This window comes from Phodopus roborovskii, unplaced genomic scaffold (genome assembly GCF_943737965.1).
Source record: "Phodopus roborovskii unplaced genomic scaffold, PHOROB, whole genome shotgun sequence".
In the NCBI taxonomy this organism is placed as follows: domain Eukaryota; kingdom Metazoa; phylum Chordata; class Mammalia; order Rodentia; family Cricetidae; genus Phodopus; species Phodopus roborovskii.
Window position 1 is genome coordinate 1,183,869 of NW_026126517.1, and position 23,331 is coordinate 1,207,199.

At 46.4% G+C, this 23,331-nt stretch overlaps 2 protein-coding genes across 4 annotated transcripts in view; both read left to right on the plus strand.

Moving 5' to 3' along the window:
- Dnm2 (dynamin 2) overlaps positions 1–23,331 on the plus strand; it is a 165,511-nt gene that overhangs the window by 140,028 nt on the left and 2,152 nt on the right. The window lies entirely within an intron of this gene.
- Carm1 (coactivator associated arginine methyltransferase 1) overlaps positions 1–23,331 on the plus strand; it is a 49,773-nt gene that overhangs the window by 24,664 nt on the left and 1,778 nt on the right. For all 3 annotated transcript variants that reach the window (XM_051196796.1, XM_051196797.1, XM_051196798.1), the window contains exons 2-14: positions 4,994–5,119; positions 9,368–9,474; positions 10,297–10,401; positions 13,390–13,500; positions 14,706–14,883; positions 17,419–17,509; positions 17,730–17,811; positions 21,784–21,869; positions 22,056–22,145; positions 22,518–22,655; positions 22,748–22,837; positions 22,912–23,024; positions 23,128–23,205. In XM_051196796.1, coding sequence (XP_051052753.1) covers positions 4,994–5,119; positions 9,368–9,474; positions 10,297–10,401; positions 13,390–13,500; positions 14,706–14,883; positions 17,419–17,509; positions 17,730–17,811; positions 21,784–21,869; positions 22,056–22,145; positions 22,518–22,655; positions 22,748–22,837; positions 22,912–23,024; positions 23,128–23,205 — 1,395 coding nt within the window. The remainder of the gene's footprint in view (positions 1–4,993; positions 5,120–9,367; positions 9,475–10,296; positions 10,402–13,389; positions 13,501–14,705; positions 14,884–17,418; positions 17,510–17,729; positions 17,812–21,783; positions 21,870–22,055; positions 22,146–22,517; positions 22,656–22,747; positions 22,838–22,911; positions 23,025–23,127; positions 23,206–23,331) is intronic.

Below are 23,331 nucleotides of genomic sequence, written 5' to 3' on the forward strand. Positions count from 1 at the left end.
TTCAAGGCCAGCCTGGTCTACAGAGCTAGTTCCAGGACAGGCTCCAAAACAATACAGAGAGACCCTGTCTCAAAAAAATCAAAAATAAACAAACAAATAAATAAAATAAAGAAAGAAAAAGAAAAAGAAAGTTTTCCTCTCATGAGGAATCTGTCCCACTTGCCCTGTGCAGCTATCCCCTCCCTGTCACTCTAGACACTCATTCCTTTGCCACAGAACTTGAAATGATCAGACTCTGATGGCCAGGACCAGGGTCCTCAGCATTGTTCAAATCCCTCAGTTCAGGGCCCATCCTTTGTGCTCTTTTTGAGACCCATTTGCAAGTCCACCCAGACAAGCACTGTTCCCACTCATAACCTACCATTCCTGTATCTCTTAGGGACTCAAAGAAAGACATCATAACTCTGGCTTGAGCTTGACTGGTATTAACCAACATATCCAGCTCAACCCTTTTGTGTGTGTGTGTGTGTGTGTGTGTGTGCGTGTGTGTGTGTTGTGTATGTTGGTGTGCATACATAGGCACATACTTGTATGGAGATTAGAGGAGGACATTGAGTGTCCTGCTTTGTCACCCTATTTTATTCCCTTGATACTAGCCAGTTGGGGTTCTAGGCATGCATATGGCCTCAGCCAAAGGAACATTTTGTTTTTGGTTTATTTTTTATAGAGATGGAACCCAGAATTTTACATGTACCATGCAAATTCTTCAGAGCCAAGCTCGTATTCCAAGCCACCTAAAGTGGGGGACTGTGGTGCAGCTGATTTGTTAGTTTTGCATGGGTATATCACAAAGGTGCCTCCTGTGTTCATAGGATAGGCTTGAGGGGCTGGCTCTGATGATTAGAGAATGCTGACTCCTTCATCAGTCCAGGTAGTCTTGACCCCAGCCCTGCCCTTGTTGCCACCCACCAAAGGCGTTGTGGTTGCCTGCTTGGGGCCAGGTTGTAGAGGAACACTTAGGGCAACTGGGTAAACAAGTGCTCTGGGGTCTTATCATCATACAGCCCCAACCCAAAGATGACCTTTATCTTCTGTCCCAGGAAGGGTGGAGTCCCAGGCACTAAGCCAGAGTCCTTTCCTGGAATCCTTTTGGAGCTGGAACTAAAAGTAATTTGCCTTAGGTCCTTGTGTCTGGGGCAGTGGACAAATCAACACACTTGCCCTAAGTTAGGCCCTACCATCAAAGCCTGGCTCTTCCCCTGGGCTAGACAGAACAACTGGGGAGCCAGAGTCCTTGTGAGTACTATATGTCCCCTTGCACTGTCAGGTAGGGGTCATTTTTTTCTTTCTCTATTGAAGTGACAATTCCATAAGCCAACAAGAACCATTTTAAAGTACAATTCAGCGTCATTGAGCTTATTTGGTGTTATATAACTGTGACCTTTAGCTATCTCCAAAACCCTGTCATCACCTCAAAGGAAACTCCACACCAGAAAGCTCTTGCTCCCCCCCACTGCCTTCTCAGAGTCCCTGGCAACTGGACGTCTGTCCCAGCCACCTCACTTTACCCTTCTGGCTGTTCCATCATATACAGTATTTATTACACAGCATTTGTGGCTGCCCTCTTCTGACACTAGTAGCATTTCTGTAGTGTTCAGGCTGTAGCTGGTCTTGACTTTTCGTTTCTCTCTATGTGTTAATAATACCATTATCTGATTCTGCTTATCGATTGATCAGCTGATAGATTTTGAGTTGTGTCTAATTTTGACTATTGGAAATAGTCTTCTGTCTGTCTCCTCTTTCTCTATATGTATATTTCCTTCTAACTTTGATCTTCCTGCCTCTAGCTCCTGAAGCATATTTTACAGCTGTGCAGTACTTTACTCCTTCTGCTTTATATAGTTTAGACTGTGCTGAGGATGGAGTCTAGGGCTTCCTGCATTCTAGGCCAGCCCCCAGTGTGTTCTTTTCTTTCATTGAGATCTTGCTATGTTGTCTAAGTTGGCCTTGAACTCCTGGGCTAAAATTCAGCAAGCCTCTTGGCCTTAGCCTCTTGACTGACTGGGCTACTGTTGCAGCCCCCATACCTATTTGCAAACAAGCATTTGTTTGAAGCCCTGCCTACTGTTCTTTTTTGGGACATATCTGGGAAAAGGGGTGCTGTGTCAGGAGGTCAGTGTGGTCACCTGTCCACATCCCCTCTAGAGATGTTTGCTGGGCTTCATTCTTCCACATCTCTATTCACTTGCTTTATGTCACTGTTTAAATTGTAGACATTTTGTAGACACTGAGAAGTAACATCTCATAGACAGTTGTTGGAGTTTTTTATTTTCATGTTTGTTTTGTTTATTGCTGTGATAGACTCCAGGGCCTTGTACTTTTGAAGTAAAAATGCTCAATCCTTTTTTTTCTTTTTTTCTTTTTCTTTTTTTTCTTTTTTTTTAAGAACAGGATCTCAATGTGTAGCTCAGGGTGACCTGGAATCCAAGACTCCTAATTTCAGGTTCTAGAGTTATGAGGAACAAGCATGCTGCTGGGTCACTTTGTTTTGTTACCCAGGTTAGTCCCAGATTCCTAGGTCCAAGTTAGAGATTTGGGAATTTATAATTTTTAAATTTTTTTTTTTAAAAAAATGCAATTTATGGGCTGGAGAGATGGCTCACTGGTTAAGACTGCTCTTGTAGATGACTTGGGTTCAGTTCCCAGCACCCACATGGCAGCTAGCAACTGTCTGTAATTCCAGTTCCAAGGGACCTGACACCCTTGGCAAAGCATCAGTGCACATAAAATAAAAATTACAGTTTATAGTTCTCATATTCTTAGTTTCATAGACACAGATTTATCCTTGTGTTTCCTTCTAAGAGCCTTTATAGGGTTTTGTTTTGTTTTTTGTTTTAGGTCGTAATGCTCTGTCAGCATCATATCCTCCTATAGACTGTTGTGAGCCACCATGTGGTTGCTGAGAATTGAACTCAGGACCTCTGGAAGAACAGCCAGTACTCTTAATCAATAAGCAATCCCTCCAGCCCCACCCTATAGATTATTAAATTTTATTTTTAAAGTTTATTTTGTGTGTTCATATCAGAGAACAACTTTTGGAAGTCAGTTGAGTTAGCTTTTGTTACGGTGTGAGGTCAAGATCCAGTTGCATGGTTTTCCAAGTGCATGTCCATATGTTCCAGTGTTAACTTGTTGGAGACACTTGTCTCTTCATTGACACCCTTGTGGGAAGTCATCTAACCATTAATGGCAGGATTTATTTCTGTGTTCTGTTTCTATTCTGCTGGTCTATCTTGTGCTTTTTGAAGACTATATTTTGATTACTGTAGCTTTGTAGAACTCTTTTGAATTGGAGACTCTTCTGACTTATTTATGCTTTTGTACCCTACTTTGGCCACTCAGGGTGCTTGGAAACATCTTCAGCCACATTTCCACCTCCAGCCTTTTTTTCATTTTGCTACTTATTTGGTGAGCCATGTGAGAGCAGCAACATTGGTCCAGTGAGCTTACTCACTGCTGAGTTTGTGTTCTAAGAATAAGGGTGTTCTGGGGCTGGGGCTGTAGCTTGGTTGGTACACTACTCACCTAACATGCACAAAGCCCCGGCACACAGTGCACACCAGTAACCCCAGCACTTGGTGCAATAAAAGTGGGAGTTCAAGGTCACACTAAGCTGCATATAGTTACAGGTTAGCCTGGACTGCCTGAGGCTGTCTCAAGGGGGTGGGGCAATATTCTTATAAGCCCATAGAGCCAGTGTCTCATTTCACACCATCCATCTGGTGTAATGAATCCAGGCGTGGATCCACTGGGTCCTACTTATAAGCAGCCTCTCCTGTATCTCCTTCACTCTAGAATAGTTCTCAGTGGTTTCCTCTCAGCTGATGTTGGCCATTTGAAGAGACCTGGGGAGTTATTTTGCAGGCTGGTCTGCTCCCTCTTATCGCTGGTGTCTGTTGTCCCTTTATGAGTTAAGGTCAAAAGCACTTCATGGGGGCATTGGAAATGGCTCCAGTAGAGGGAAGGTTATATTGCACAAGCCTGACTTTGATTCCCAGAATATATGGTAGAAGAAAGAACCAACTTCTGAAGTTTGTCCTTTGACTTCATGCTTCCCAGCACACACAGGTGCATTATATACAGGCATACACACACACACACACACACACACACACACACACACACACACACACACACAGAGAGAGAGAGAGAGAGAGAGAGAGAGAGAGAGAGAGAGACCAATTTTAAAACAGGTGCCATGGGATAACAGCACTGCCACATCACTCTGTTTTTCTTAGGGATACTGGCTTCATCCTTAAGTGTACTGGGCTCTTATTGAATAATTAACTAGAAAACATTGTTGTGATGGGCATGTAGTGCTTCCTGGCTGCTGGGCCATGTGAATGAACTTGCACTGTAGCTCCCTGGGTCCTTGCCCAACCACTAGCCCCGTATGAAACATAAGAGACAGGCTACATGGCTTGCTGGACAGGCTACATGGCTTGCTGTATCCTACTGAGGAGCTGTAGGTGGCACAGAAGTCTAGGTTGCATGGCTTCCATGGCCAAGGACACAATCATTGCCCCTGAGAGCAAAGGGCTAGCCCAAAGGGGACATGGGTATGTCCATTCTGACAGTCATAACTCAGAACGACACCAACAAATGTCCCTTTGGCAGGCCCAAGATTCCAGAGCCCCAATCCCTCATTATCCTTTAGTTGTCTGTGTCTTTCTAAGGATGCCTCTGTCCCTTCTTAAGGATGACTCTACCGGTTGGTTCCTATGGTGACAGAAGGCCTCTGGGGGCTCAGGCCTTCCCCTGGGAACATGTTTGTTATCCCCTGTAAGACACTGAGCTCCCGATGACCCTGGCAGTGTCCCTGCAGGACAGTCATCCTTTACCTCTTCTTCACGGAGAATAGGCAGGCAGAGCACCCCACAGCACTTAAAATGTTTACAAGGTACCCCAAAAGGATGTGGGAGCAAGGACACATTAAGCCAAGCCAATCACTAGGGCACCACCGCTTAAATCAGCATCCCCCTCTCTCTTGCAGATGAAGATGTGTGCGTGTTCAAGTGCTCCGTGTCTCGAGAGACAGAGTGCAGCCGAGTGGGCAGGCAGTCCTTCATCATCACACTGGGCTGCAACAGTGTCCTCATCCAGTTCGCCACACCCCATGGTATGTGTTTGGTTCCATGGTGGAGCCTGGGAGATGGAAAAATGGTCAGTTAATAGAAGTATTTGCCACACAAGTGTGAAGACCTGAGTTCAGTCCTTAGCACCATATGAAAAGTTAGACTTGGCAGCATGAGCTTGTTCTCCCTAAATGGAGAGGGATGGAGACAGGCATATCACTGCAGCTCACACTGGCTGGCCAGCCTTGCCTCATCAGAGCTCCAGGCTAGAGAGACACTGCCTCAAAAAACAAGGTAGACGATTCCTAAGGAATGACACCCAAAGCTGACCACTTGTCTCCACATCTATGTGTGCAGGTACCACCACCACACACATAATGTGCACTTGCATATGCTGAATGCCTTGGTGTACACCTAATAGTGCTTGTAGTCCCAGCTTCTGAGGAGGCTGAGGCAGAGGAAGGATCCCTACTTAAAGATATGAGTAGAAGTTATAGTGTTAGCTGGCTAGTGGGGTATGGTGGTCCATTGACTCAGCTTCCCAGAAGGCTAGAACATGAGGATCATTTCAGCACAAGAGTTTGAAAGAACCTGAGCAGCCAGTGTAGCAAGAGCCTTGCTCCAAAAGAAGAAAAGAACCAGCCCCAAGAAGAAACACAGTCTTAGTAAGAATGTATTCTTGGTGTTAAACAAGTGCCCTGTCCTGGCACCTCACTGGCTGCTGTGGATCCTCTGGGTCTCAGTTCTTTGTCCTTTCCTCCAAAAGTGCCATCCTGACTCTTGTCATATCTAAGTCTCTCAGAGAGCTAGTTGGGTTAGGCCTAAGGCCAGCATTTTCAGGTTTGTGTAGGACCCTAGGAGATGGAGCCTATAGGTGGGCCAATGCTTCACTCTCATTAGAGAAGCTCCTGGAGGCTCTGCCAGAACTGTCATTAGATATGATAGGGACTTGTAAGATTGTTGAGGAGGGATTATAGAAACCGGGTGAGGAAAGCTAGGAACCTTTGGGATTTGGAAGTATTGGCAAGACCTGTGAATGTCCTGTGACAGGACTTGGTCAATGGAGTTCCTGGATGAGTCTGGTGGCTGGTGCAGGGGAGGGGCCTACTGGCTACCCAGAGCCCTTTACTGTCTCCCCAGAAGGTGCCTCTAGTAGAGATGTTGCTATGTGGAGCCCTGTGTCACCTGCACAAGCATCCTCAGGCCTCCTTCCCTTCTGTGTGTAGGAAGTATCGGGAGTGCAAAGTCTGCCTCATCTATGTTGCAAGTCTGAGGAGGAACTGGGGCTACATGAGACACTGTCCCAAAAAATTGAAAAGAATTTGAGGGAGGGACTAAGGTGTAGCTCAGTGGGTGAGCCCTTGTCTGACATGAAGTCCTAGCCCCATCTACAGTCCCAGCACTCAGGAGCTGGAGGCAGGAAGACCAGGAGTTCAAGGCAAGCCTGAGCTACATGTCTGTTTCAAAAAAAAAAAATCCTTTTGTTGACACAGAATTCTTTTACATGTGTGGCCTCAGCTAAATAAACACTCAGTTCTACATGCACAGGCAGTATAGCTCATAGAAGGGTCACTCAGGGGCACTTCAGCCAATTGAGGAACATCTTGGAATGTAATTCTAATGGAGAAGCGTCTGCTGGAATCCAGATTTGTTTAATTTTTGTGCATGTGTGCATGTAGGTCTGCTTGTGGAGAGAGCTCCATATGTATTGTTTATCACCTTTTACCTTGTTTGAGATGTAATCTCTAACTGTTCACTGCTGAGCACACCAGGCAAGCTGAGCCACAAGTTTCTGGGAAGTTTTTTATCTCCACATTTAGAATAAGAGACATAACTCTACTACATCAGCTTTTATGTGGGTTTTGGGGATGTGAACTCAGGTCTTCATCCTTATGTGGCAGACAATTTACCCACTGAACAATCTTCCCAGTCCCCAAAGTCATTGTTAAAAAAGCAATGTTAGGGACTGGAGAGATAATTTAGCAAATGAAGATTTGCTGCACAGTCTGATCTGAGTTCAATCCCTGGAAACCACACAAAGATGGAAAGAGAGCACCAACTCCACAGAGTTCCTCTGACCTCTATATTCATGCCATGGCGTGTGCTTCTACACACATAATATGCACAGTAATAAGAAGCAAAGATTTTAGTTTTGGGGTTTTGTTGTTTTTAGAAACAGGGTTTCTCTATGTAACTCTTGCTGTCCTGGATCTTGCTGTATAGACAAGCCTGACCTCGAACTCACAGAGATCTGTCTCCTGAGTGCTGGGTGGGATTAAAGGGATGTACTACCACCCAGCTAAAGATATGTTGGAAATACTACCACCAGAGATTAGCATCCATGTTAGAATATAAGTCTGGAGACAGGAGCAGGAGAAATGGCTAAGCACTGGCTCTATTCCCAGTACAGCCGCTCAGAACTGTCTGCAACTCCAGTTTGAGGAAACCCCTTCTGACTTCTATGTGCACCAGGCATGCAAGTGATGCAAATACATGTATGTAGGCAAAACACCCATACACATAAATTGCTAGAGAGGGATGTATGGAGAGATGGTTCAGTGGTCAGGACCCAAGTTCAGTTCCCATTGCCCACATATCAGCTTACACCTGTCTGTTATTCCCAGGGTATCCAAAGCCTTCTCAGGAACTCCTCAAGTGTTACAGACATATACATGCAGGCAAAATACCCATAGTAATAACACATCCTGGAGATGATGTGGTTTAGGGTAGTTCAGTCTTAGGGAGTTGTAGTAGGATTTTTATTTGGGCCACCAGCTCACAAAATAGTGAAACAGAGATTATTAATTATGAACACCCAGCCTTAGCTTAAGCTTGTTCTGCCCTTAAAACTTTAATTAACCCATTTATTTTAATCTATACACGGTCATGTGTCTTTTTACCTCATCTCTCTGTACTGTTACCTTATCACTCTGTACTGCCCATGATGCTTCCTTGGTGTCTGGCTGGCAATTCTACCTTCTTCCCTGAGTATTCTCTCTGCCAGGAAGTCTTGCTATTGGCCAGTCAGCTCTTTTTTGTTGTTGTTTTGGTTTGGTTTGGTTTTTTTTCAAGATAGGATTTCTTTGTGTAGCCCTGGCTGTCCTGGAACTAGCCCCATAGACCAGGCTGGCCTCAAACTCACAGAGACCTGCCTGTTTACCTGTAGAGTGTTGGGATTCAGGGTGTGTGCCAGTAGCACCTAGCCTCCTGGCTAGCTTTTAATTAGTTATTAGTTAACTGGCATGTATCTGTTATATGATGTATATAAATGTATGTGTTTGTATATATGGGAGTACACACATTAAGATACATATGCATGTATGTGCATGTGCATAGGAGTATGGGGCCCAGAAGCTCTTCACCTCATTTACTGAGAGACGGCCTCTCTCACTTGAGCCCAGAGCTCCTCAGCTGTGCTGGGCAGGCTAGCCAGTGTGCTCCAAGGATTCCCAACCTCATCTATTGTGCACTGGGATTAGAGATCTGAACTCTACTTCTGACAGTTGTCTAGCAAGGATTTTATCTATTGAGTAGTTTTCCAATGCTATTTTAATTTTTTTCTTAATGAGTTTTGTTCTTTGAAAATGTCACACATTCATACAATGTATTTTTACATATTACCCCCTAATTCCTCCCTGATCTCTCCCTCATCCCACTGCCTCCTCCCTTTATTTTTTCTTCAGTATTTATAATCCACCCAGTCCAATTGTGCTGTAGGGCCATCCACCAGAGCATGGTCTACCCATCAGGATCATATACACACCCTTAGAGAAAACTGGCTCCCCCCCCCCCCACCTCCAGCAGCTATCAGTTGTTTATAGTTCCTCAACTAGGAGTGGGGCTACTGATCCCCTCTCTGCTTTCTGCCTTCTAAGTAACTTCTATGTGAGTCAGTTTAAAGAACTTCATAGCTGACACTCCCTCCATGTTCTTTTTGGTCCATAGGACTCAGCTGCTCTTAAACATTGAGTTGGTGTGCTTGTGTCCAGTGCCCCCCCAGAAGCTACTGTGAGCTCCAGGTGGATGTGAGGCTGTTTGCTCCCCACACTTCCAGGCTGTTGTCTGGGAGAAATGCCCAGGCCTGTCCTCACCACATGCCACTCATGTCTGTCAGAGTGGCAGTCTTGGCTGCTCTTTTCCTTTCCTTCTCAATCGGAACATATTAGGGAAAAAGAAATCACCAGTTCCCATGTGTCCAAGGTAGACAAGTCAGGATAGATAGGTATAGCAAATGCCTAGGCCCTCTGGACTCTCCCAGATGGCCCCTGAATGATCTGGCTCCACCTTTCCAGATTTCTGTTCTTTCTACAACATCTTGAAAACCTGCCGAGGCCACACACTGGAACGCTCTGTGTTCAGTGAGCGAACAGAGGAATCCTCAGCTGTGCAGTACTTCCAGGTGAGTTAGCACCTATCCTGGACCAGACAACCACCTGGTGTTTCCCTGCCCTATTTTCCCACATGGGTGCTCATCTTGGCTCTGTCCCTTACTAGCTGTGTACTTCAGCAGGTGTTCACCACTTGCTAGGTCTCAGTTTCCTCATCTGTGAAGCCTAAGCCCATAGGTGTTTAATGACTGACTATAGCAATGTTCTAAAACTTTGGTGAGTGTAAGGAACTGTGTAAGCAATCTTACATGTCCGGAAGCACTTGGACTTTCCCAACAACTGTTATTGTCCCCATTTTACAGATGAGAAAACTGAGGCTCAGAGAGGTTAAGTGACTTTGCTCCAAGTCACACAGCTCTTATGCAACAGAGCCACGATGGGAAAGCCAGGTCTGCCTGATGCCCAAGCCTGTGGCCCTGCCAGGTGCCACCCTGCCTCCTTCCTGATCGCCTGCTGTTGTCTTACAGAGAGACACCGCACATCACCTGCCTGGCGCTCTGAGCTTTAGGGTTTTGTTCCATCCATTCCTTTTCTTCTTTGGGGCCCTAAGATGGGACAGTTGGCCCCCAGATGTTAGAACCCCATCCACAATAAATTTTATGATCTCTTGGGTGGCCTTAATAGAAGTGCCCCTCTTGGGGACTGCTCCTCAGAACCCTGCTTCCACTTCTGAAGCAGCTGGCTCTTGTTGGTTGGGTTCAGGCTGGAAGAGGGTACATGACCTCCCAAAGGAGGTTCATGCTGTCAGGCCCGCCTTCCATCTTAGGGCAGCCGGGGCTGTGGCAGCCTGTGATGCCATGTGCCGTGTGCCAATGCTTGTGTCTCTGTTCCAGTTTTATGGCTACTTGTCCCAGCAGCAGAACATGATGCAAGACTACGTGCGGACAGGCACTTACCAGCGCGCCATTCTGCAGAACCACACCGACTTTAAGGACAAGGTAAGCTATCAGTACAGGAAGGGTGCTGAACGGAGGCTCTGAGGGCCCCCCCCCACCTTCCTCCAGTTCTGTTGCCTCCTGTTTATTGCTTATTCTGAGTCAGCCCTCCATTTCTTTTAAAATTATGTTCACTTTTCGACTTCTTATAGAGAACATTCTGCCTCTTTCTAACATGTCTTTGGTCATACTGTTTTGCCTCGGCTGCATATAGAATGGGATATACTGAACAAACAATGCCAGCACTTAGGAAGTGTTGCTAAGGGGATTATCAACTATAGAATTGGGAGTGCTTACCTAGCATGACCAACTTCCATTCTGTCATTGCAGGAAAATAAAACATAAAACAGCTTAGATATGGAAGTTGATGTTTAGATGTGTGTGTTAACAAAACAATGAGTAAGCTGGGTATGGCAGCATGCACTTTTGATCTAGGCAGAGGCAGGCATATCTCTAAATTGGAAATCATCCAGGGCTATACAGTGAGTCCCTTTCTGGAGAAAAAAAAGCTGAGAATAATGAAGCCACACCTTCTAGTTGCGCAGATGGCTTCTGTGGGGAGCAGTTGAGTTCTGTAGTAGTAGTGGACCTCAGTTGAGCCTTCTCTCATCCATTGCAGTTCTAATTTCATCTACCTGGAACAAGGGAGGAGCCCCAACCATCAACTTTAAATTTCAAGGGCCAGCCCCAACTGCCTCTCTCAGATCTTCTGACAGATGGCTCCAAGTTGGGGTGCCCACAACAGCTTTTTACCCTTGTAGTGCATAGACCTCAGAGAAGCATGCTTGCCATCTTATCACTGTGGATTCCAAGGGATAGGATGAAGTCTCGGGACAATACTAGAGGGAATGGCCTCCATGCTTTCTGGAGCTTCTAGCTCCCCACTGTGCCCATCTGACTAAACTCAGAACCCAGGCCTTTTCTGACACTATTGCTGATGGTGTGCTAATTGGCTTGGTGAGAAAATCGAGCAGGACCTATCCACATGTTCTTGGCCTTTTTAACTAACACCCCTCCTCCAAGCACAGGGTAGGACCCTTTTGAAGTCTCTTTGTGTGTGGAACGGATATAATAAGACAATGCCTACTGTGTTGTTCAAAGTACATTCAGGCTCACTCTTCCTGCCTCAGCTTCCTGGGGGCCTGCCTTTCTGCCATCACCCCACTCCCCATACTTTTACTGCTGTTCAGTCCAGGTGAGTGGTGCATTCTTGTAGTCTCAACACTTGAGATGCTGATGCAACAAGAAGTCAGAAGGACAAGGCCATCCTGGGCTATGTGAGACTCAAACAAAATGGGTGTGTGGGGGGGTGGGTATATGGCTGTTGTCAGTGCATGTACTTTCTTCTCAGTGTTGTGTAGTCAACAATAATGATCAACTAGGCTTTCTGTTAGATGATTTTGCCCAGCTGTGGGGGAGATAGGAGTTCTGAGCATGTGTCTGGCCAGCCAGGCAAGGCTGAGATGTTTGGTGGGTCAGGCACATCAAATTGCCTCACAAGGATATGATGCCATTGTGAAAGGAGGCATATCTCCATGGTTCCTTTTTTTCCTCCCTTCTTGATCTTTTTTATGGTAGAGAGGAGTGAATTGAGTCAAGGTTGTCTGAGGTAGCCCAGGCTTGCCTTGAACTTATTTCCACTTGCCAAGTGCTTGAATTACAGATATTCTACACCATGTCCCATTTAGGGCCTCTATGTTCAGCACAGGAAACAGCCTCACTTCTCATCCTATGGCCCAGGATTTGTTTAGCCTTTTGCAGCAGTTGAGAACTTGTGTTTCTGTTTGTTGTGCTTTTTGAGACTACCTCTCACTATGAGCTCAAGCTATCCTTTAACTGATCCTCCTGTGTAAGTCCACCCAGCACTGAGAGCATGATGTGTACCCCTACACATGGCTTCTGATCAGCAAAAGTTGCAGAGGTCTTCACTGTGGATCTGTGTAAATTTACCTCACCTGGGGCCTTGGTTGTGTTTCACCCCAGGTTGTTAGGCTCTAGAGAGGACTTACCTTAAACATTCTTACTGGCCTGAGCCCAGGCAGTGCTTGGGGCCTTCAAAGCACATACTCTTTTTATGGCACTCTGGCTCTCCCAGGGCCTGGTCCCATTTCCACTTTCATCCAGGGCTTAAGAAGAACCCACAGTCCTAGCAGCAGTGCTACCTCTGTTCCTACCACTGTACCTGGGCCATTTCTCCTTAGAAAGCCCACACACACCATGCCAGAAACATCTGTCCTTCTGCTTAGGCGGAAACAACCCATACATCCAGAACATGCAGCATTCTCCCAAGTTTCTGCCACTTTCAGCTGACCCTCAGTTTGGGCCACTCACCTGCCCCATCCAAAACTGCTTCTGGGGATAGAGTTAGCATCAACACAGGCCTTTACCCCACATGCTCCAGCCACTCAGGCTGTAAGGTTGAGATTGAGCAACAAACCAGGGCTCTTCTTCCCAGAAGCCTGGCTCTATTTTCATGTTGTCCCCCAACCCTTAGGCGACAGCTCCTGAGAATGAGGACCTGCCTGGCTGTTAAACCTTATGATAATTTTCTCAGCAGGTGGTGGGCAAGGACATTTCTTTCAACATCTCTGGTTTTCACCTCTTTGCTCTTCCCAGATCAGCCTTTCTGATAGGATCTCACTATGTAGTCTAGACTGACCTTGAATTCATGGCCCTCCTGCCCCAGCCTTCTCAATAGTGGGATTGTAGGCATTTGCCACTATACTTTTTATTTTGTTTTGTTGTATGTGTATGAGCATTTGTCTGTGTGTATGTGTACCAACGTGCCCGTGGAGACCAGAAAAGGGCATCAGATCTCCTTGAACTGGAGTTACAGGTGGTTGTGAATTGCAATGTGGATGCCAGTAATTACACCTGGCTCCTCTAGAAAGAGTATTTATCTCTCCAACCCCCTGAAAACAATTCTGCCGTTATTTATATTCTTTGTATGGTTGGCACATCTGTGGCCTCATACACACATCATTTCCTCAGATTGTTCTCGACGTGGGCTGTGGCTCTGGGATCCTGTCATTTTTTGCTGCTCAAGCAGGAGCCAGGAAAATTTATGCAGTGGAGGCCAGCACCATGGCTCAGCATGCCGAGGTCAGTGTCCTGTTGGAGCCTAAGCTCTTCTCCTCATGTCCTTCATCTCTGTGCCCACTGAGATCCCCAAGGTGCCTGGGGATATCACTGCTGTTCTTTGTCTCTAGAACGAAGTGGTAATTGGCAGGAAAGGGGAGGCCCACTAGGCCTGTGGTGGCAAAGCCACAGTGACTAACCAGGTATCCACAAGGATGCACTCTTATGCCGTAGGGGCAGAGTGGCAAAGACACAGCCCTTATCATAGGAATTCTAAGTCATATGCCTGAACTGTCCTGAGTAATAGCTTGTGTGAGCTCCATACATCCTATGCAGGTGTCTGGTACCAGATATTGTGGAAAAATAAGGACCGAGCAGATGTTTATTCAGGGATAAATAACTGACAACAGAGATCCATGAATGCCAGCAGGTTCCTGATCCCAAGGATGCCTCCAGATGCTCTCTGTCTCCGTCCAGCAAGCAAGAGAGCGCTCCTGGGGTCCCTACCTCAGACCTAGTTCCCCCCAGGTCGTGTCCACACCTGTCCCCACCCCCAATGGGCATGGTCAGTGCAGCAGGTGTGGACAGAGTGAATATCTCACTCTGACAACAGGTGACAACAGGATTTCGTTTTGCCACATCCTTGGTGCCCCGCCCCAACTTTTTTTTAATAGAAAACTTAATTTTCAAGTTTAGAATTGAAAGTATACAGAAGAGTAGATACTGTGACTCGGGTCCTTTACCAGAGAGAGTCCCCTAGGTACTTTCAGACTGTTCTATAGATACATCCATGAGCTTTGCTCCCTCTCCCACAGCCTATGTCTCGTACAAACAGGGGCACTGCCAGATTGCACCTGGATGTTCCCTAGCTGCAGATCTGGAACTATGAGCCTTAATGCTCAGAGTTTCCATGCTAATTCAGTGTGACCAACAGCCTCTTCTCACAACATGTGAGCCCCTTGATACACATCCCTTCCATAAGGCCCTCTATGTATGTGAAAGACAACTTGCCAGGATTGGGCTCTAGCTCTGGTAAGCACTTCCCCCAGGGGCAGAGACATTGGTGTCTTAGAAAGCTGGGCTATAGGACTCTTCCCCCATGGTTAGGATGTCCACAGGGAAAGCAGAGAGGGCGACTCATGCCAGGTATGAGCAGACACCATTCATGAGCTGAGGCGTTGAGGACCTATGCCAAGCAAGCACAGGGAGTCTTCTTCCACCTCCTACAGGTCCTGGTGAAGAGTAACAACCTGACAGACCGCATTGTGGTCATCCCTGGCAAGGTAGAAGAGGTCTCATTGCCTGAGCAAGTGGACATTATCATCTCAGAGCCCATGGGCTACATGCTCTTCAATGAACGCATGCTCGAGAGCTACCTCCATGCCAAAAAGTACCTGAAGCCCAGCGGTGAGTGTCCTATGCTCAGGAGCAGTGTGGCTGCTGCTGAGCCTTTCAACCAGAGTAGTTGGCCCTCTGGGCAAGCCCACTGCTGCCAGCAGCCTATAGGGTGGCTACTTGTCTGTTGTGTGTCAGTGATCTGCATATCCTACACTAACCCTATCTATTGGCTATGGCTTCTGGATGGATCCTCAGACCCCAAACAAGAGGGCCACTCACCCTACCAGGCATTGGCAAGCCCCCTGTAGACCCACAGAGAGCATTTGGTACCTCTTGTGCATGTTTGCCACAGAGGCACCCCTAATAAGATGAGATGGGAGTCCAGGGAAGGGCTAGAACTTAGTTCTATCACTGGTGGTCTCCCAAGAGTCTCCCCAAACTGGAAACCTTGCCCAGGGCAATGTGGCCCGCCTACTCCCCTAAGAGCTAGGAAGTGGGTAGGTGGAAATGTGTACATGCCTAAAGATGCAAGTGATACATGTATGTAATGATATATGGGAATATATATAGGTGTGTGGATGAGAATGTACATATGTGTCTCTGTGTGGTATTCACATAAACATACAGGTTTATGAGTGTGTTCTTGTGAAGTCATTCTTGTGAAGGTGTGTGGATGGTGAGGGTCTTTCTATGGGTTATGTGATGGTTTATAGGTATTTAAGGATATGTGTGTTGACATGTTAGAGTGTGGGGGTGGTAAATGTGTGTATGAAGGTGGGGGATCTGATGGTAAATGGGCAAGTAGGTGTGTACCTGTGTGTAGATGTATGTACATGTATAAGGGCATGTGAATATATGTCATTTCCTGTGCCTATTCCTAGCTAACTCCTGTACCTCTGGTTGAGTGCCTGCACCAAGTGTCAGGTTGACACTTGCCAATCTGTACTGGGATCTGTACTCTGCTCTGAGCACAGTAGTGCAGCCCATTTCTCTGATGAGTTCTGGGGATGTGTCTGTGTCTGAATGGTTTATTAAAGGCACAGGTGTGTATGTATTGGTGATAGCTCAGGGACCTTGGTCTAGCAGTAGCCTCAGATAGTGATTAGCAATCAAGCAGATACTGCTAGCAGCCTTGGTGAATGTATGGCTCCCATGATGCCTCTGCTCAGTTCCTATAGGCAGGAGGTAGCCACAGTTCTCCTTGTGCATAAGTGTGGGACGCCCAGCAGCTGCCTTGGGTCTTCCTTTTCTCCCCTCTGGCCCTATTGGTGGCTAAGCTTGTGCATCGAAGTGGCTGGCCCTTATGTGAAACCAGGCAGGAGTCAGTCTGGAGATTGCCTATGAGGTGGTTTTTTAACCCCTCAGAACCCCCTTTGAGAATTCAAGGCAGCCTTCTAACCTGCAGGAGCCTGCCTCTGTCATCATCTTCTAACCTAGTATGAATTGGGAGGGATGACTCAGGACCTCCCCAACTCCCTGAAGAGCTGGAGGGAGGCCTACATCTTCTGGCCATGTGTTCATCCTATGCAATCTCAGCCTCTCCATATTTGCTTCTCACTGCTGCCAACCTAGCCCTATTTTTCTTATTCATGAGCCTCAGAGAAGGACCCTCTATTTCTATTTCAGTCACATGCCATGCCTGGTATTTGGACACCCCTGACTCAGTGATGTAACTTAACCCCCAAACAGTCTAGGGTTTCGTCTCGCTCTGTCCAGAGCAGTCCAGGCACACTGTACACCAGGAGGCTCTAATAGGCCCCTTATTGCTTCCCACCTAGCATTGGGACATGGGAATAGGGCCATTCACTTTTTGGGATGGATGAGAGCAAATGTGCCGATGAGCATGGGAACTTGTAGTGAACAAATTGATCCTAGTGAACTGATCCAAGTGCCTTGGCTTTGCATAGGGAAATTTTGAACTGATGTGTGAATTATGGTAGAAAATCAAAATCACCAAAGGAAAAAAAGCCTCTGAGCTGGGCGGTAGTGGCACACACCTTTAGTCCCAGCACTGGGGAGAGAGTTTAAGGCTAGCCTGAACTACAGATGCAATACCAGGAAGCCAGGGCTACCCAGAGAAATCCTGTCTCAAAAACAAAAACAAAAAACAAAAACAAAAGGAAGGAAGGAAGGAAAGAGCCTCTGTCCTATCAGAATTATGTTAGATATGGTGGTATGCTCATAAGATCCCAGCATCTGGGAGCATGAGGCAGCAAGACCCCATCTCAAAAAGACAAGCTAGGGTGATGGTATACATCTGTAATTCCAACACATAAGTAGAGGCTGAGTTGGGAGTTTAAGGCCTGCCTGGGCTGAATGAGAGCCTATCTTCCTTACTTTTCACCTTACCACCCCCCAAAAAAATAACAAAACAGACTTATGTCTGAGAGTCACTGGGTTCCATTTCCAGGGACCATGGACAAAAGGTGCTGCACACTGTAGGAAGGAAGGGAGGAAGGATGGATGGTCGGATAGATGGATGGTTGGGTGGATGGATGGTCAGATGGTCCACGATTGGGGATCGTAGGGTCCTCTGGAAGCTCTACCCAGTTACAGGATGTGCTGCCCTGACAACAGCACTCCTCCATGCCCCCCCACTCCCAGGAAACATGTTCCCCACCATTGGTGACGTCCACCTCGCACCCTTCACCGATGAACAGCTCTACATGGAGCAGTTCACCAAAGCCAACTTCTGGTGAGTGTGCCCTGGGTGTCCCGGCCAGGCCACGGGGCCTGCCTGCTCGGGGATGGACCCAGTCCTCAGGTGGGCCCTTGACTCCTCTTTTTTTCTCCTCCTGCTCAGTAGGATCTGAAGGACATGGGCTAGTTGAGGGCCAGCTAAGAAAGAAAGTAGGTGACCCCACCTGCTTCTCTTTCTGCTGGTGACATCAGGGTGGGGCTGGGAATTTCCACAGGTACCAGCCATCCTTCCATGGAGTAGATCTGTCGGCCCTCCGCGGTGCTGCTGTGGATGAATACTTCCGGCAACCTGTGGTGGTAAGTAGTGTAGAGGGGCACTGCTGGACTGAGGTTAGGGTTTCACCAAGGCTTCACACAAGCTCTGGAATCCAGAAACCTCTACTTCTCTCACCCCTCACTTTCTGCAAAGCACACACACCAGCAGGTGGCTTTGTGGCAAACTTGTTTGGCTGATCATGTAAAGCCATGGATTCAGTAATGAAGAATCTAAGGAGGCATGGTGGGCCATGCCTGTAACCCTGCATGCAGGTGGAGGCATGGGGGTCAGGAGATCCAAGCTGGCCTGGGGTCTGTCTAAAAAATTAAAGGTATGGAGAGACAGCTAAGCAGTTACAAACACCATATCAGAAGACTTACAATGACTTGTAGCTTCAAGTCCAGAGGCCTCTAAGAGCACCTGCACTCAAGTGAACATACAGAGAGGCAGAGATTAAGGAAAGACCTGGGTTCAATTCCCAGCACCCACATGGCAGCTCACAACCATCCATAATGGGGTACCAGACACTGCAGTAAACAAACTTAGGTCCAGATAAAACACTCATACACATTAAAAAAAAAAAAATTAATTTTTTTTACATGGGTAGGTGTCTTGCCTACATTTATTTCTGTGCTACATGTGTGCGTTGCCCACAGAGGATCTAATAAAAATAAAATTTTAAAAAGACATTAAATGAGTAAATGCTTCTCCATAAGATTTTTAAATGCTTGAATAGTATTTTATTTATTTGAAACAGACTCTCAGTATGTACACTGGCTGGCCTGGGATTAAGTCTTAAACAGAGCAGTGGTGGTGCACACCTTTAATCCCAGCACTAGGGAGGCAGAGACTGGCAGATCTCTGAATTCCAGGCCAGTCTGGTCTACAAAGCTACACGGAGAAACTCTGCCTTGAAAAACCCAGTCTATACAGTGAATTCCAGGGCAGCCAGGATTACATAGTGAGAGCCTGTCTCAAAAAAAAAAAAAAAGTCAGTCATTGCTTACATAGTACAGCCTTATATCCATGTCAGTCAGTTAGGAAATCATCTTGGCAATGTCTCATTACTTTCCTTATGACAGGGTCTCACTATGAAGAGCCCAGTTGTCCTTGAAATCATAAAGACCCTTTCAAGCGCTGGGATTAAAGCATGTCCCAGGCCAGATCTCACTATTTGTTGTCCTTTTGTCCTAATGTGTAACTAATTGTGATTCCTGTTTACTAAGTACTTGGGTGGGATGGGATTTTTTTGGGTTTGTTTTTTGGTTTTTTTGTTTGTTTTATTGGGGAGGCATTATTTTGATTGGGATTTTTTTCCCCAATTCAGCTTGAGTTTTTGCTTTATGTAGTTTGAAAGTGTGTTATTAAGTGCCTATATGTCTAGAATTATTATAACATCTTGTTGGATTAACCCTCTTGTTAAGAGTAGTTTTATCCCTGCCGGTCTGGTCCCAAGCCGTGCCAGCCCCAAATAATACACTGAGACATTGTATTTGATATAATGCTGTTGGCCAGTTACTAGTTTCTTAGCGGCTAGCTCTGTCTTAAGTATTAACCATTTCTACTAATCTAAGTGTTTCCATGTGGTCTCATCTTACCTTAGAGAGGGCCCAGGTGTCTGTTCTTTCAAGTCTCTACCTGCTGACTCCTTACTACTTCCTCTCTCCTCCTATCTTGCTTTCCTATAGGCCAACAGTGCTTTATTTATTAACCAATAAGAGAAACATATTTACAGAGTGACATCTCCCATCATCCTCTTGTCATTATGAAATCTTTATATTACCCTTTGCCTTGAAATTTTAAAGTCTGTTTTTACCTAATAATAGTGTAAGGGACACTTTCTTCCAGTTGTGTCTTTTTCTATTCTACTTTAAACCTGTTGTGGTTTTACTACTTAAGGTGTGTGTATGTGTGTGTGTGTTTGTTTTTTTTTTCTGTTTGTTTGTTTGTTTTTGTTTTTTTGAGACAGGGTTTCTCTGTGTAGCCCTGGCTATCCCAGAACTCAGGCTGACCTCAAACACAAATCACCTGCCTCTGTCTCCTGAGTGTATGGATTAAAGGCGTGGGCTACCACCACCTCCTGGAATTTATAATTTTGATGAGCACAAAATATTTTATCTTTTAATTCCAGTGCTTAGTCTGCTTACACTTTATGTACTTAATTACTGGTCTCCCCAACCTTTAATGTCTTTTTCTTTCAGTAGTCTGGTGCCTCTTGAACAGTGTCTCTCTTAATGAGATTCTGTCTCTTTTGGTATCTGGTTGTGTGTAATCAGTCACTTCCTGTCTAATGGACCTTTCCTGTCCATTAGAAACTATCGTACTTCATGGTGCACACTGGCCTCAAGTTGCCCTTATAGGTCTGTGTCACCACATCTGGCAGATGACTCTAAGACTCTGCTAGTCTTCCATTTGTTCTGCATTTTAATATTTTCTAGTGCTCCTGAATTTTTTTTTTTTTTTTTTTTTTTTTTTTTTTTTTGAACTTTTGACCTGGAACTCATTATATAGCCCAGGCTGGTTTAAACTTACAATCTATTCACCTCAGCCTTCCAGTGCTGAATGTATGGGCATGTGCCACTAAGGCTCAATTCACCTTTTTGTGTTTGTTTGAGACAGGGTCTCTTTACACAGCTCTGGCTGATCTGGAAGTCACTAACTATGTAGATCAGACTGGCCTTGAACTCACAGAGATCCACCTGTGCAGGGATTAAAGGTGTACACCACCAATGCCCAGCCCACCAGCCAGCCTCTTGAGCCTCCCCCTCATTCTTTCTGATATACTTGGTTGTCTACGGAGGACCCAATCATAGTTTAGTTAAATAATGACCCCCCCCCAGAAAAACAAAACAAAAACCCTAAATAGGCATGGTGGCACATGTGGTGGATAGCCTTGGGTCTCCTTAGAAATGCTATTCACCTTTGAGACAAGGCCTTTAATTGGCCTGGGTAAACCTAGGTCTTTGTGTATGCTGTTCATGTGCTTGTTTCACTCAATTATACAATGAGCTCTGTATTTCTTTCTTAAGAATATTATATAGGCTGGGTATGGTGGCACATGACTTTAATCCAGGTGGATTTCTGAGTTCTAGACAAGTCTGGTCTATATAGTGAGACCCTATCTCAAAAAAAAAAAAAAAAAAAAAAAAAAAAAAACAAAGCCAGACATGGTAGTTCATGTCTTTAAGCCTAGTATTTGGGAGGCAGATACAAGAGGATCTCTGTGAGTTTGAGGCCAGCCTGGTCTATAGAGCAAGTTGTAGACAACCAGAACTGTTACACTGAGAAACCCACTCACCATATTACTTGTCCCCATATATGTATGTCTATAGGTTAAATTTAAGAAAGTGCCAGGGGGTACTGGAGAGCTGGCTCAGCAGTTAAGAGCACTGGCTACTCTTCCAGAGGACCCAGGTTCAATTCTAGCACCCACATGCCTGCTCATAGCTGTCTGTAACTCCTGTTCCAGGGAATCTGACACCCTTACACAGACATATATGTAGGCAAAACATCAATGTAAATAAAATACAAATAATTTTTTTTAAGTGCTGGTGTTGTGGGGTTTCTGGGTTTTGTTTCTTTTTGTTTTGTTACTTGAGATAGGGTTCTCTGTGTAGTTCTGGCTGTCCTGAAACTCACTCTGAGACCAGGCTTGGCTTGAACTCACAGAGATCTGCCTGCTTTAGCCTGGGAGATTAAAGTAGCATGCACCACCCACCACCATCACCATCCACCTTTGATTTGGAGACAGGGTCTCACTGTGTGGATCTGATTGGCCTGGAACTCACTATGTAGACAGGGCTGGCTTTGAACTTGAAGAGATTGCCTTTTGAGGGGTGTAGTCCAATTGTTGTCCCTGGTATCATGCCTAGCAAGTCTGAGAAGGGCAAGCTGGTTTTAGATAGATAGCAGAGGTTAGTGCCATGGTCAGGCCTGGAGGATGAGGGAGCATTGAGGCTCTCCCTTTCCATGGCATTTGCAGCTCAAGCTGGGTCACACCTGTCATCTTTCAGGACACATTTGACATCCGGATCCTGATGGCCAAATCTGTCAAGTACACAGTGAACTTCTTAGAAGCCAAAGAAGGAGATTTGCACAGGTACCCTTTATCCCCTGGGCATCCATGGCCACTGCTACCCACTCCAGCCACTAAACCCCTACCCCTGCACTTCTCAGTCATGTATCCATCACGTCATGGCCAGCTGCTGTCTTCCCAGCTACCCCTCCTACTCTCCTTAAAGTCAGGTTGGGCTTTTACAACAAGCCCATGCCCTTTGCCTTGCAGGATAGAAATCCCATTCAAGTTCCACATGCTGCATTCAGGGCTGGTCCATGGCTTGGCGTTCTGGTTTGATGTTGCTTTTATTGGCTCCATGTAAGTATGGGACTTTAGGAGCTCTTTGCAGCTATGGCCTTCAGGCCTGGCAGTGTACTAACTCCTCAGGTGGTTCTTTCTATCCAAAACCCAGGGAGAATCATGGGGTTGGGGGGGTTGGTTGTTTTGGCTCAAAAACTACTCTGAATGCCTGTCCCTTTTATGTGTACATGAGTGTCGGGTGAATAGGCATCCCATGGCTGTGGATTGGCAGTGAACATTTGCCTGAACCTCCCTGGAGTCCAGCCAGTCTTACCCTGAGACCCCAGGGGACCATTCAGGGAAAGACCTTGGGGTGACACTAAGGTATGTGGGGTAGTGGCACAAGTGGTGGTGCCACCCCAGTAAAGTACACCCATTTCTTCTTGACAGAATGACCGTGTGGCTATCCACAGCCCCAACAGAGCCTCTGACCCACTGGTACCAGGTCCGGTGCCTCTTCCAGTCACCGTTATTTGCCAAGGCTGGGGACACACTTTCAGGGACATGTCTGCTTATTGCCAACAAAAGGTGCGCCTTGACACCCATCAGGGGCTAGATAGGGCAGCAGCATAGGAGTCCACCAACCCAGCTGCCTCACAACCACATCTCTATCTCCCCAGACAGAGCTATGACATCAGTATTGTGGCCCAGGTGGACCAGACAGGCTCCAAATCCAGTAATCTGCTGGACCTGAAGAACCCCTTTTTCAGGTAGCAGGGTTCGAGTGTGTGTGTGTGGGGACCAGGAGGCCCACAGCCCTGCCCACAGTGAATCTCTGCCATAGGTACACGGGCACGACTCCATCCCCTCCACCTGGCTCACACTACACATCTCCCTCCGAGAATATGTGGAACACAGGAAGCACCTACAATCTCAGCAGCGGGGTGGCTGTGGCTGGTGAGTCTCAACGCTATTTCCACACATAGCTGGGGGTCCTTGGTGGCAGCCTGGACTCCAGAGCTTTCGTTGCCCCGCCCCTGACACTCCACTTTCTGGTCAGGAATGCCTACTGCCTATGACCTGAGCAGTGTTATTGCTGGCGGTTCTAGTGTGGGTCACAACAACCTGATTCCCTTAGGTGAGTCTCCCCTAAGATCTATGACATGGCAGGGGAGGACTGGGATGTGCCAGTGGCCAGTTAAATAGCCAGTGCTTGGTCCTCTGCCACCACTGTCACTGTTGTGGTCACCTCTTCCTCTTCCTG